At 34.2% G+C, this 16,041-nt stretch overlaps 1 protein-coding gene across 1 annotated transcript in view; it reads left to right on the top strand.

Annotated features, from left to right (window-relative positions):
• The window catches only part of CFTR (CF transmembrane conductance regulator), a 225,855-nt gene that overhangs the window by 86,136 nt on the left and 123,678 nt on the right, over positions 1 to 16,041 (top strand). The window contains exon 11 of the mRNA XM_053662935.1: positions 2,281 to 2,472. Within this exon, the coding sequence (XP_053518910.1) occupies positions 2,281 to 2,472 (192 nt within the window). The remainder of the gene's footprint in view (positions 1 to 2,280; positions 2,473 to 16,041) is intronic.

Genomic DNA, 16,041 nt, shown 5'->3' with positions numbered 1-16,041 from the left:
ATCAGAACTGCAAATTTATTAAACATCTTTGGGAAAATTGTGTGTTTTTTATTCTAATCTACATTAAGTATCTTTCATTTAGGAAGTGTACTTAAATTATTTTAATTAAGCAATATTGATATCAGAATCTGCACCACTGGGTACTGAAGGCTGGCTTGCCACATCTCCCTCAGGGTGTGGGGATTTTCAGTTCTTCTGTATCCCCATCACAACTGAAACAGTTCTGTGGCTTTGCTGACAACCCCCAACACCACATGGTCTCCATCATTCATCCTGACCATGCTCTGGTACTAAGCTTTAGCTTGATTATAAAAACTGAGAATTAGCCTTGGCTGTAGCTCAGTGGATTGAGCATGGGCCTGTGAACCAGACAATAGCAGTTCAATTCCCGGTCAGGGCACATGCCTGGGTAGCAGGGCAGTTCCCTGCAGGCCAGTTCCCTGCAGACCAGTTCCCAGCAGGGGACACACAAAAGGCAACCATACATTGATGTTTCTCTCCCTCTCTCCTTCCCTTCCCCTCTAAAGATAAATAAATAAAATCTTTAAAAAAAAAACCCAAAAAACTGAGAATTAGATGTCTAGAATAGCTGTTAGCTTCTGCTTTTGCTAATTTAAAAAATAAAATACATTGTCTTTAAAGTTTAATTAATATTTTTGTATTTTATATATATTTATATATTTAACGATGTTTTCATTTAACTTCATATCTCTCAAAATACCAAAATATTGATAACTATGTATAAATATATAAATTACATATTTATTTTTATATCTGTATATGTAAGTATGTACATATATATTAATGTGTTTTTAGTGTAAAATGTTATAATTTAATAATATTGATACATTATATTAAATTATAAGGGCTCAAAAATTTTTTTGAAGTAAATTACTGGTAATAAATAAATAGATGAATCAGTAGAATAGAATTAAAGCTACAAAAATCAATCCAAATGCATAAAGTAATTCATATTTGGTAAAAGTAGCATCTAAAATCAGTGAGGAAAAATGGATTAATAAATGGTACTGGACAACTGGACAGCTACTTGAAGGCAAACAAAAAATTGTATCCTAGTCTCACATCATAAGCCCGATGAATTTGAAATAGATTAAACAATAAGTACAAAAATGGTAGAATGCTTAAAGAAAACATTGGAGGAGGCATAAATGAAAAGGAAAAAAAAACACATAACCATGGAGGAAGAAAGCCTTTCTATGACTGAAAGTCCAAAAGCCATAAATAAAAAATAGATTAAACCACATTAAAAAATATGTGTATGCAGAAAACAAAAAGAAAAAATGTCACACTGAGGTAAATATGTGCAATTTATATTGCACAAAGGACTGATCTCTCTTTAAATAAAGTGAACCTAAAATTAAAAAACACCATACAAGCAACCAGTTAGAAAGACGTATACATATGTGAACAGATATTACACCAAAAATGAAAATAGAAGTGGCCTTTAACATATGAAAAGATACTGTATTTTATTCACCATAATAAGAGATTATGTAAATGAACTTTGATAGAGCTACTTTGAGAATAGATTGTAGGAAATCAAGGGCAGAAGCAAGGGGATGAGTTAAAAGGCTATTGTGCTAATCCAGTGTTGGCCTAATTCTTGTAGTAGTAGAAGTAATAGATTCAGGACATGCTTCCAAGAAAGACACAATGGATTAGAGAGATTAAACATGTTATCTGAGAAAAATGGAACACTCAAGGGTAAGTCCAAGGTTTTTGGGCTGAGTGACTGGTAGGGTGAACGTTCCATTTATTGAGAATGTTATGGGAGAAACAGGTTTTGGTTACAGATTGATTTTGGAATGTTAACTTTAAGATACCTATTTGACATCCAAACAGAGATGTTATTTGGATACATCTCATTTCAAGGAAGTGGGGGCCCACAGTGTAAAAGATATGGGGCTAGATGAGATTCCAAGGGAGAGAATGTTGATAAGAAGAGAAAGCAGCCAACGTATGAGCCCAAGGGCATTCTAACTTTTAGAGGTTAGGGATGTATTTTTTTCCAGTGGTTATATTTATAATAATAATTTTATGTTGCATCTTTGGTCATCTACTTTTCAGTTCACTACAAGTGTAGTGAAGTGCTACACTTCAAAACAGAAGTGCTTAATAAATTTTGAATCGAATGAATTAATATATAAACTTTCAGAATCAGAATAGATACCTTTATTTAGGAGGACATTTGGAAGCAAGAGCATTCTGAGAATGATTTGACCAAATAATTTAACTTAATAACAATGGTTTTATTTCTAGACCTCACTTTTAATGATGCTCATGGGAGAGCTGGAGCCTTCTGAGGGTAAAATTAAGCACAGTGGAAGAATTTCATTCTGCTCTCAGTTTTCATGGATCATGCCTGGCACCATTAAAGAAAACATTATCTTTGGTGTTTGCTATGATGAGTATAGATATAGGAGTGTCATCAAAGCATGCCAGCTAGAAGAGGTAAGTAATTATGTGAAAATTTTCTGATTATACATATGAAACCTTCAAACTGCCTAAATTATATATTGAGCTTCCTATTTAATAAGTCAGTCTACATATATTAATCATGTTTTTATAAAAACATAAAGAAAGTATATTTTATTTTTTAAATAATGAACTTATTTGGTTAAAACAAAAACTCTTTATGAAATGGTAAGAATTTTGTTCATTCGTTCATGAGAAAATGTCTTCAATTGACATTTATATGGCATGTACTTTAAAACAGATATTTCTAAATTACATAAGAGGATTTTAATAATTTTAAGATCATCATAGTCTAATGGAATGAGTGTTGCCTTGTCAGTAGAGAATCAGAGATAAACTTGTGATTTTATCTTATTGTTTGACCTTCAACATATAACTATATCATCTCTAATGACTGTAATTGTCTGAAATGGTATTTAAATGAAGATGAAGCTGTTGACTTATTTCACAATATTGTGGAATGGGCTAATTATTTGGAAATACATGAAGTATTTCAAGCGAAGTCAGTATCTGGATCTTGTGCTATCTGACACATAAATTATAGGATGGAAACTTCAATAATTATTGATGTAAATAATTATAGGGAATATATCATTATGAGGTTTTCAGAGTATTTCCTGAATAGTGATCTTCATTCAAAATCACTTGTATGATGGATGGCATTTGACAGTGGTAGATTCCTTTCAGTTACTTTAAATGAAAAAAAATGCACTGGGGATAAAATAAAGCAGAACGCAGTGTATGGAAAGTAGAACACAGCTAATTGTGTAATAGATAGAAACTGCAATTTTTACAAAAGAGGACTACATGCTTGCATAAATGGCTTTCTGTATATATGTGGACTCATTCAACAGTTTTTAAAAATTCTATTCTTTTGTTTTCCATACAACCTGAAAGTATAATGAAAATAAAAACTGTCTTGAAAAAGTATTAGATTTACTTTGAAGAAGATATTCTTCATTCCTCAAAAGCCCTTCTTCCAGGAAGAGTATTTTACAACCTGGAGGGTGGAACACTCAGTAGATTTGTCATAAAAAGTCTGAGTGTTCCTAGAGAACACAGATATTTGTGTGTGAGGGTACTGAGATGTAGATGTGGTAGTGCCTTGCAAAATAAATCATGAGATTTATTTATTAGTGGAAAGGTGTTAGAAGGTTTCTGGTAGGCTTATATTTTGCTTTCAATATAGCTTTTCCCATAGAAATAATATTATTGTGGTGGTTTGATTCCCCCAAGTAAGCCTATACAATTATATTTAACCCAAATATGGCATAGTTAAAATACTAGTAATAAATCAGAGCTAACAGTCCCTTATTCATATAATGAGCACATACTCAATTCTGAATACTGTGCTAGGTAGGTCTCGGAAGTGCCAAGTTGAATAAGACATGGGCCATTTTCTAAAAGGTTCATAGTACCTGTGTTTTAATGAATAATTGTGTAGTATGTGAGTTATATTTCCATAAAGCTGTTAAAATAAGGAAAAAAAGATGATATGAGGAAGAACTTATTATTGATTTTTTCTGACTCCATGGTCAGCTTTAACATGATTTTTAAAATGCATAATTCAGTGCTTTTTATTATATTCCAGGGTTGAACAATCACCACCACATTTTCAATCACTTTAAAAGAAACCCCATTAGCAATTGATTTTTATTTCTTCATACGTCCTTCACCATCCTTAAGCAACTTTCAGTCTCTAAAGTTTTTCTATTTTGGATATTTCATGTAAATAGAATCATGTAATGTATGGTCCTTTGTGCCTAATTAAACTTTTAAACTAGAAGAAGGCAATATCTTTATTTTGAGAACATTTACTGAGACTTGATAAAAATATAAATAAAACAAGGTCCGTATACTTCAGAGGTTCATGGACCAGTAGGAGAAAGAAACATTTCAATAAAAAATGTAATCTAATAGAAAAAGAAAGAGGCATTTCTATAGGAGTAAAAGGAGAAAGCATGGGAATCAATCTGTTTTTTTTCTAATGGAAGGAATCACCTCCAGAGAAAGCAGAAGGCTAGTGACTATGGAATTCCAGTGGTGACAAGGGTGAAAATTATGGCCTTGTAAGAATTTTTTTATTAAGAACATTAGAGATTCCAGTAGAGAGATGATTGAGTTAATGGGAAAAAGTGGGATATTGATGAGTGAATGGTCACTGTATTATTGACAAGAGAAAATGAAATAATGAATACAAGGTGCCTAACACAGCATGTAGTACAAGTTAGTCACTCAGTAACTATTAGCTCATTTCTACTACCTTTATTTACTAGTATTTTAATTTTATTTTTTAATTGTGGTTTACATTCAATATTATTTTGTATTAGTTTCAAGTGTATTCACCTTTTTCACCAGGTCCCACCCCTCCTCCCCTCTGGCAATCATTAGTTTTTTCTACTATCTTTTGAGGTGGAGAATACTGTTACAGAGCATGACATAGGATATATGTGACTGAGAGTTAGTTCTCGTTAGTAAGTGACTACTATGGAAACAAGCTGGAGGTTGGTGTAATTAAGCAGGAGAACCATGAAGCTAAAAAGTAATGGAAAACCATCAAAATAAATTTTGATGTTGACCAAGTAGTTATAAGAGAAAGTTGTAAAAGTGGTCATCTATAAATATGGTAGTTGGTCTTCATGACCCAATCAACAAACCTTGGAGTATTCTGTGGAAGAAGACAGATGGCATTGATCCTAAAGGTTTAGAACATAGGCACATGGGTTCTAGACTCCAGAAATGGTTGCGGGGTTGGGAGATGATTCCAGTGCCCATGTCCCTTTCAGACCCCGAACAGTACTATGAGACTACCTTATGCCAGACACTGTTCACTGTGGTGGGAACAAGGTGAGTACAAAATGAAAAACTTTTTTGTCCCTTTCCTCACAGAATTTATAGGTTAGTTAGAGGAAAACATACGTAAAGAAACCACTTCAATATAATATAGCAAGTATTGGGTCAGAGATACTCTCAGGGTGGTATGAGAGCCCAGTTGAGGGCTTTTAGTGAGCCTGGACAGTTCTGGGAAGCTTTCTGTAAAAAACGGACACTTGGAAGGATGAGTAAAGGTGGAAAATGTTCAGATCAGAGGAAAAAGTATGGGCAGAGAAATGGGACATAAGACCACTCATTTAGTACAAGGGACCACAAGACTCTTGATAGGATTGTAGTATGACTGGGGGCAGTGACCAGGGAGTAATAAAGCTGGAAGGCCATATTTTGGGAGTCTTGTCTAACAGTCTCAGAAATTTGGTCTTGAGTAGCTTTAAATAGAAGTACTATTCAATCAGCTTTGCATTTTAGGTATATCTCTTTGGTTGTAATATGAGGAGCAGAATTAAGGTGGACATGATTTAAAGCTTCATGGAATAGCAGGAAGAACATAAATTTTGAAATCTGACAGGGCTGGGTTACTAAAGAAAGTTATTTACCCTTGCTGAGTGCTGAGTTTTATACTCTGCAATATGGGAATAATATTACCTACTTTGTAGGGTTTCTATATGTTTCTGGCACATGTAAAGTATTAATATTAGTAGTAATGGTAGCACTATTTGCTATTCTGACTAGAAGAAGTGACACTAATAGCTACTTCAGTAATCCAGATAATGGTCATGATGAATGAGAAGAGACAAAAGGTAAGCAGAGGAATTGTGAGAATATTAAAAAAATCATCTTTATGTACTTAATATTTGCATTAGTAGGAAAGGGAATCAGGAATGAAATGGGCCTACTGAGTAATTAGAAGAGGAGAGAAATGGGTTTAAGATTAAGGGTTCCTTGAACAACAGGAATTGGAAAGAGGGACAGGTAGAAATGCTGTGAGTTTAGGAAGGTAGGACATGGAGCTGGATTAGATAGAACTGAGATACCTCACCAAGGCAGAAAGATCATAGGTCTCACTAACACAGTGCCAAATGCAGAACCCCATCAAGTGGGCTTTAACGAAAAATTATTAGTAACAATGATGACCTCCATTTTTTTATGTAAAATAAAACACAGCATTTAATTTCTAACACTCTGTCTTGCTGACTTTTGCATGATCTTTTAGTCATCTTATGATAGGCAAAAGCATTCAGGATTTCCTTAAATTCCTTGTACTTTAAACTGGCAAATGTAGCGAGTACAGAATATATTAGTATATTCTGTTTGGTCCTCTTTCCTGAACATTTCCTATATGTTGTTATCTATCAAATGGCATGATAAATTTCTTGAGAACAGCAATTTAAAAAATTTATATTGGTATACTTCACCTAGCACATTGATATGCAGAAAGTTAAATTCTTACTCAATGACTTTCAGAAATATTTTGAAGTAGGCATGTCAGTTGCAAGAATTTTGTGAAAAAAGTGTTCTCTGAGGCTCACAGTCTAAGAGTTTGAGGAGACATTACATGACAGCATATTATTGCTGGGAATGGCAAATAAAAGTAATCAAAAGTGTCAATTATGTTCATAGTCAAAATGAAGTTTCCTCTATTTTCAGTGACTTTAGAGTTGCCAATTTTGGTGTTTTTGTTGCTGTTATTGTTAAACAGGTGTTCACACCTTTGAAAAAGCCCAGTAAAAACTTTCCAAAATGAAAGTTTTATTTTATTTTTTAAAAGATTTTATTTATTTCTCTTTAGAGGGGAAGGGAAGGAGAGAGGGAGAGAAATATCAATGTATGATTGCCTCTCATGCGTCCCCTGATGGGAACTGGCCTGCAACCCAGGCATGTGCCCTGACTGAGAATCAAACTGCGATCCTTTGGTTCGCAGACCTCTGCTCAATCCACTGAGCTACAGCAACCAGGGTGAAAGTTTTATTTTTTTAAGTGAGGAGGAGCTCTGAACATAGGAACATGAAATACCTACAGCTATCGCCAGCAGAAGAATCCCTTGCTTTCTTTCTCTATGTGGCCCCTGTCACTAAATATAAACATTCATGACTCAATATGTTTTCATTCTGACTGCCAAAGTTGATCTGTTTTTTTAATGTACTACATCTAGACTTGGAACTGGAGATGAGAATGGAATATTTTCTTCCTCATTTTTGTGTTTTTGTTCAGCTCTAATATCTATCTACAAAGCACTTGCGTATGCAGTGATGCTTGGTGTCACAGGAGCAGGCTGGTAGGTGTGAATTTACTTGGAGAGGAAAAGTACACACAACATATTTCACATAGTTTTCTGATTTCAGTTTGTTGAAAACTATTCACTCAGTGAAATAGCTTAAAGCCTTTATCTCAGGGAAGGGCATGGAAAGAGTTGTTTGCTGACAGAATAACTTGTAATGTGGAAACATGAGTGAGAAAGTTCAGATTGTTGACCTTCAGGCCTCCTCTTTCAGGAGCATCTCCACGTCTTGCTTATATATCCTACTTTGGATCTAGATCATAGTAGAATGGATTCCCAGGCAAACTGATAATTATTTTTAAAATACCATTTTTATCCCCATAACCATTAACTTATCCACTTTTTTCTTGCTTCCCAAGTACCCAAACTATCTTAGAATCTTTTTGAATATTTCCAATTTTTGTAACTAGTACTGGAGACTTTGCCAGTTTAAAAAAGTAATTAATATAATTGGGCCCTCATTAACTTATTTCTTAAGGAGATTATAATTATATTTCCTTATTGAAAGAGTGACAGACTTCACTCTTCTCTTGGCTTTTTTATTCCCAGAAAACCACCTCTTTTGGTTTTCCTCATCCCACCACTCCTCATCCCACCACATAGGCCCACAGCTGACAGCAAGAGAATTCTAGGCAGGCTAGTGTTTACTTAATGAGTAATTGAACTGTCTTTATTCAGTGAGTCACTCTCTTGTGAAACTACCTGGGTTTGGAGAAGTAATTGGCTTTTATAGTGTTCATGATGGGAGGGTGGGAGGGGAGTGTGAGAAGAGGTCAGGGCCTTAGGATATACAGTTGGTTTAAAAAAAATGTTGAGATTCTTTCGTAAACACAAAACATGTTACATTAAGTATTTGTCCTGACAGTCATTATGTATGAATTATAATAAAACCATTTACTATGTAAGGTGAAAAGGTAAAAATTCTGTGTTGTCTATTTCACCATTGCCTGACAGTTTTCATTTTTAAGACACTGGAAGAAAAACTGGGAGGGAAATTGGCAAGAATTTACTAAAAAAATACTTGGGAGGGCTATTGGCAAGAAGTATGAAAAACTTGGTAGGGAAATAAGCAAAGAAATGAGTTGACAACTGTTCTGGAAAATAAATTTCATCATACAGATACCACAGGACTAATTAAATTAAAATTAGTAACCTCTGGATTTTCAGATCTGGCCAAAACTAACCTGCACTGAACAGAGGTTTAACCTTTAGATGGTCAATATATTGTACCATTGTAGTAGAATTCAGGAATGTTCTGTTGGGAGATCTGTAAAAAAGAGGTGCCACAGGAATGAACATTTGCATTCAATAGCAGCAAAACATAATGGATTCTGAAACAGATATTTGAAACACATTTAACTGTGTTTCTGAAACCAGAATAAACCACACTGAGTGAATGTACCTTGATCCACTTGTAATTTGCTACTGATAGGTAATTGAGTTTGAAAGCACTGACATTTATTTACTGTAATATGAAGCAAGCACATTTATTTTATAAGACTACTGAACTGGAACCAAGCAGGAATAGCATGGCATAGCCTGAACAAACCTGTCATTTCATTTCATTTGAACCTTGGAACTTAAGAAATAGTAGCTAACATCTATTGAGAGAGCACATGTCCGCACTGCTGTGCTAAGCACTCTGCACACATTTGTACACTGAAGTCTCACTTTCTACTTATTTAGTGACAAATTTGCCTAGAGTTTGCAGTCAAAATGAAAATGTGCTAAATTCTAAAAGTATGAGCTAAGTTTTAGGAATTAAAATTACAACTCTGGAAATAATTATTAGCTTAACAAATTAGAATTCTTATGCCCCTAAAACCAAATTTGCCCTAAAATTCTCTTAGTAAGATTTGGGCAAGTTAACAGAACAGTAGTATAAAAATTTAATTATAAGTAGATCTACCTATCTCATGAACAGATAACGAAAGATATTGAAGGCACACTTCAATCTCAGAACAAACAAACAAACAAACAAACAAAAGCACTGTTTTCCAAAGGTAAAGGGCATCACACATATCCCTCTGGAAGAACTGGGATTCTGAACCCAGCTTTCTTGGAGTTCCCCATCTCCTAGTAATGACTAACTAAACAAGGTCAAGAGAAGATTCTACAATTATATTTCAATAGAACCTTAGACCTTTAATAGAACATTACAACTTGGTAATGTTCATGAAGACCTTCTAAGAAGAGAAACTTGTTTTTCTCTGAAAATTCTGAGTGCAAGTGTCCTCTAAACAAAATAGTCTGTGGAATGGCAATTGCATTATCATTGATATGTTACAAAACCAAGTTTACAATATCTAATTTTTATTTAGAAGGTTTAGCTACCCTTGAATCAAATTTAGTAAATTTTAAAAATTTCAATAAGTATTTGTTGAGTTCCTACTGGATTAGGCACTCTGTATGCTGTCTGCAAGTATAACAAGGATCCCTGTCTGCAATGAACTTTGATTTACAAACATTTTTGAGTAAAAGGTATTTAAATATATTTACTTAAGAAATATTAGTGACTGCAAACATTGAACTAGGGACTGCACCAAACTCTGGGAATTATTAATAAACAAGACAAGATTCCTGTCCTAGTGGAGCTTTCATTCTAGTCGAGATGAACAAGTAAAAATCAACACAGCTTGATAAATCTTATTATATTGGTCAATATAGGATCCTTATCTGAGTACAGAGAAGTGGCACTTAATCTGGTCTTAGAAAGTCAAGCAAGGTATTTCTGGAAGAAGTGATATCTCAGGTGAGACATGATGAATGAGTCATTTCAATAAAGAACAGGGAGAACATTCCAGAAGGAAAACAGAATGTACAAGGTCTGGAGCCAAGAGAGAACATTGTATATTTGAGGAATTACAGCTTCATGTGGCTGGGATGGGGAATAAAATGAGCCTTGAGCCAAGAAACAACATTGCACTTTTGAGGGAGCTCAAGGTATTGCAGCAAGGCTGGTCTCTGGAAAGGAAGGGGGTATATGGTGAAAGCTGAACTGAGAGAGGACAGTCAGATTATGGTTTCTGTCTTCCCACTTGCCATCAATGAAAAAACAGCCAAAAGATACAGAAAGGCACAAGTGTTACACTTCAGTTTCATATTTCATATACCTGGTGAAATTCAGTTTTCATATAGCACTCTAGCCGCAGAGGAGTCAGGGAAACATGGTGCTAGGTGGGAGCATAGGAAAGTACCCTGGGAGGAGAGCAACTTGGTCCATAGTACCTTTTCTTTATTTGGGAAATGCCATAATCAAAACAGTATTTTAGGTAGATTCATCTAGTAGAATATGCAAACTAAAGGGGGATAAGGTAGATGTTGTGGTTATAGGTTTAACAAATTCTTCACATCTTAAAGAATAAGAAGTGAATGTTTAAGAGACTTTTTAAGATCACCTGTGTCACAATCAGTGAGATCAGCGATAAAATCCATTCCCTGTCTTTTTTACTATGTACTATTTAGAGATTTTGCCTCTTAGAAAATGAACTCTATCATAGACTCTAATGACTTACTCATTGACCATTGCTGACTTCAAGTTAGAACTTCAGGATAGTTAATCTCACTGTTATTGCAACAGTATTATTAAACCATCAAGATTATAAATCTTCTGTTTGTATAGAAGGCAATGATAATAAAGACTTGTGAACTAATGGCTTTGAAAATTCCATGACTTAGGTTAGAAAAGTATTTTCAGGATATTTATTTTCATGTAAATGATATATCAAGCTACCACAATTCTAAATAAGTGTATCTTAGGGAAGTTATCTATTCTTAAAATTTAGAGAAGTCAGGAAGTTTCTTCCCAGTTCTTCTTGCAAATTATCTTTTCCTTTTCCTCTCCCCTTGGTGCAGAATCTCTTCTTCATGCCTCAAAACCTCAAATTTAAAATATGGAAATCCAAGAGGGTGGGCATTCAGCACAGGGGAGAAAGCCTGCTTAGGTCAAGTTGAACCACTGGTGTTGAGAAAATAAGGATCATGGTAGGATTACTTCAGAGATGATGAGTGAGTGAGTGAGTATTGAAGCACATCTCCCAAAGAACTGAATTACAAAGCAGAAAACTAGTTAATAAGGGCCTTGGAGGTATCTTAGGAACTCCGGAGTAGGATAACACTGAAGGTGCCTGGGAAATACTAAGAACAGAGTACTTTTTCACTGATTGGATTTCTCCCAGCCTCTTGGGTGGGTAAACCTAAAAGAGAGAGAGAGAGTTAAGGAATTAGCAGCTTCCTAAATACCAATTCTTAGGCCAATTGAATCAAAATCATCTAGTAAGCTTTTTAAAGCTAGACTTTTAAGGTTATTTTAGAGAATTTGAAATCTAGAGTCCAGAAATCTATAGTCAAATGGGTTTAATATAGAGCCAGAATAAGATAAATAAATTTTTTATTTGTTTCAAGCTTCTTTTTTTATTTCCTTGGGAACATTTACCCAAACACACCTTAAATTATTGAATTTTATAGTTCTTCCTTTAGAAGTGCTCAGGTTATTAGTTTTGAAATACAAATACAGGCCTACACATATACAGAAATAAACACTAAAGAGGCATCAGGATATTACCAGAAATACATATATTCTCACAAGTTCATGCATAAAACTATATATGTGTATATATATGAATAATAAACAATGTTTTATATTGGTGTCAAAAACTGTAACATTCGTCATAATAGTGCTTTTTGTACTTTTGTTGAAGTCCAATAAAATTGGACTCCAACAAATATAATAGGAATTTTAGTTTCCTGCTATAGATTTGGTCAGTACTAAAGCTCAGTGAAGGAATAGCTTTTATTTTCCAAGGTGATAATAAGTTCTCACATTTTATACTTTCTAGCAATGATGAATCTTTATGCAATATTTCTATATAGTTATTTGTAATCAAGTTTGACATGGGGTCAATAAACTCTCTTAATTAACAGAACTCCAATTTTTAATTTATAAATTCATTCATGTATGTTTCCTGCTGTAGAAATTAACCTCTGTTGATACATATCATAGAGATACACAGAACTTGTAAGATAACACATCTACATTTACAGCAGCTATGTGCAAAAATGGTTAATTCATTCTTTCTCTCTTTCCAGTACTCTCTTGACTTTCTCACATTCTCTCCCGCTCCTCTCTTCTCTCTACCACTTCCCTCTGTTCCCCCAACACCAACACTTTTCTCCTTCGTCCTTCTTGCCCATTTCCTTGTGCATAAAACACAATACAAGTGTTTAGTAATTATTAACTATTAATAACAATGGCACTAACTCTCCAGTGATTTACTCTTAAAGACATGCTTTATTGAATGACATTACCTCTAAAGTTCATGTTGCCCTAACTCAAGCTTTTCACCCTCCTCTCTTACCACAAGCAGCTATATTGTCAAGGTTATTCTAAAGAGTGATAAGGCAGTCATAAAACAAGGTTTATGGTATTTTCATATCTACAAGCCACAGGAAGCTTAAATGTACTTAGAAAATATTGCAAAATCACGTAGGACCATTAAATGTAACACAACCCTTTCTTTAAAGTTCTCTTTCTTTTGCTCTCTCTCTCTGTATAACACCCTATATTATCCATCTGTTGTATGTTAATGTCAGAGTTAATGAGCTTTATATTAGCAGTTTCTCTTTAACATTCCTGATTTGTCTGACTCAGTCGACAAATCACCCATACTAGGGTGATAGAGTTAGGTGCATTTAAAAGAGTAAGATGATAAACCCTTGTGCAAAGAGTGCATATATTACATGGGTATATTATACACTTCTTAGTAATAAAATAAGCTAATCTTTATTGCATACTTATTATAACATTACTTTGACCCTCTTGGTACTTTTTATCTCAGTATTTTCAAGCGCTTTACAATCTCAAATAGACCTAATGTATTTTATGCACAAAATCCTTTGAAGTTGATATTTGCCTTTTCTAACCAGCATGTTGTAAAGAAAATTAGCCAAAAAAAAAGTCTCTGAGGAGTCATGATTATAGGTTAACATGCAGATTCCTAGGCTCTGCCCCAATTTTTCTGAGTAAAAATAGATAGAGCATTTCTTAAAACAAACCCCCCAGGTGCTTGTGAAATAATTGGTCCAAGAACCACACTTTGAGAACCAATGATTTAAATACTTGATTGTATCTGTAGATAAATTGTGCTGAGCAAATTATTAAAAATTAAAATAGCAGTATAGGATGGCTTCAGAGAAAGGTTTTTCAGGGTCTCCTTCAACAAGAAAATTAATTGATCGTGACTTTTATGTTTATATTTTATTTATTTTAAGATATGTTTTTTATTGAGGTATAATTAGTATAGCATTATCATTAGGTGCATAACACAGCAATTTGATATTTGTATACACTGCAAAAATGATTACCACAATAAGATTTAGTTTAAAAAAATCTCAGTAGTTAATTTTTTATATAAGAAATCAATTTACATTCAGTTCCATTTAATGATTTCCTCTAACATTTAAAAGATTTTAATTATTTATTTTTAGAGAAAGGGGAAGGGAGGGAGAAAGAGAGGAAGAGAAACATTAATGTGCCAGACAAATATTGATCAGTTGCCTCTTACATGGCCCCAACAGGGGTGCTGGCCCTCAGCCCAGACATGTGCCCTGACCATCAATTAGACCACAGACCTTTTGGTTTACTAGACAATGCCAAACCCATTAAGCCACACCAATCAGGGCCAGCAATTTTTATGAATAGCTGCAAGGGAATTCAAGAGAAGTTGCTGTGCAAAGGAAGAGAAAAAAACATTTGTCTCTTTGTGTGCAAGGCTTTGCCTAGCAACTCCTGCTTTTAGGCTTCTTTTTAAACTAATGAGAGCACCAAGTGGTATAATTTTGTTTTAGATTATAATTTTCAGGGAAGGAAAAATCTGCTGTGAAGACTGAAAACCAACACACTTAAGATAAATGCATTACCAGATTTGAGTGCTCTTAGTAATCAGCAAAGATAAATGTTTAACAGTGTACACAAAATGAAGTGGTTTATGTTAAATCAAATAAGAAAAGCCAAACACTAATAAAGAAATCTACAAATGTACAATAAACTAGGTGATCAGAACGAGTGCTCACATTAGCAGCAGGATATTGGTATTACTAAATGCATTTGATTTTAAAATAATAGACTTATTCACAATCTCTACAATCTACCTCCACCATTTTGTTTCATTTCAACCTCAGTAGCTTCCTATTAATTACAATCTCTGAGCTACTTGTTAAATTATCTGAATTTGCACACTTAATTTCATACATGGTTTCAGTCTAGAAAGGAGGCCAAAAACATTGCCTCAGAATACTAAATCTTTTCAGACACAGGGATTATTTTATTTTAATGCTTTTTAAAAATAATCTTTCTCACTAGAGTCTATTCTAAATAGAAAACATTCATATGACAACATCCCTCTTTTCTTTGTATGTCTATAATTAAAGTATACTTTAATTGTTTACTAGTTTATGACCTATATCAAAATGGTTAATTAAATCTTTAGATGTTATTTGGTATTCTCAAGGACTGTGGCTTATCTTCCAAACTAGATTTAGAATGGCTGGGAGTCAAGGACTATTTCTGATAAATACCAAACTTCTTTTACAATGCCTACGATAGTTGTTGCCACAGAAAGTTCATTAAATGGAAGAAATGATTACACAACTCATGTCAAAGGGAGCTGACAGGAGAATAGATGGGGAGAGAATGCAGGAATGAGGTGCTGGGAGGGTAGGTAAGAGAAGTCTAGGAAGGAGTTGCCTACTACTCGTGGCCACCCACTAAATATATTTAGGTACTGCAAGGGTGGTGAATGTAAGTAGCATTCTTTTAGTTTCTTCTATTGAGAGGATTATTCAGTTTTGGAGATTTTATTTTAAAAGTAAATTTTTAAAAAGTATTTAAAATATTTTATTGATTATGCTATTACAGTGGTCACATTTTTCTCTCCCTTTTTTTTCCTGTCTGCTGTGTACACCCCCCACCAGCATTCCCCCACTTTAGTTCATGTCCATGGGTCATACATACATACATACGTTCTTTGGCTTCTCCATTTCCCATATTATTATTAAGCTCCCCCTGTGTATTTTGTACCTACCATTTATGCTTCTTATTCCCTGTACCTTCCCCCCATTCTCACACATGGCCCCTCCCTGCTGCTAACCCTGCATGTGATCTCTGTTTCTGTGAATCTGTGCCTGTTCTAGTTGTTTGCTTAGTTCATTTTTGTTTTTGCTTTCTTACAGTCAGTTATTGATATTTGTAAGTTTGTTGTCATTTTATTGTTCATATTTTTGATCATCTTCTTTTTCTTCAATAAGTCCCTTTAACAAGTCATATAATAAGGGCTTGGTGATGATGAACTCCTCTAACTTGACCTTAGCTGAGAAGCGCTTTATCTGCCCTTCCATTCTAAATGATAGCTTTGCTGGATAGAGTAATCTTGCAT

This window comes from Artibeus jamaicensis, unplaced genomic scaffold (genome assembly GCF_021234435.1).
Source record: "Artibeus jamaicensis isolate MK-2021 breed Jamaican fruit bat unplaced genomic scaffold, CSHL_Jam_final contig_311, whole genome shotgun sequence".
Lineage (NCBI taxonomy): Eukaryota > Metazoa > Chordata > Mammalia > Chiroptera > Phyllostomidae > Artibeus > Artibeus jamaicensis.
This window is presented reverse-complemented; position numbering and strand designations above follow the sequence as displayed.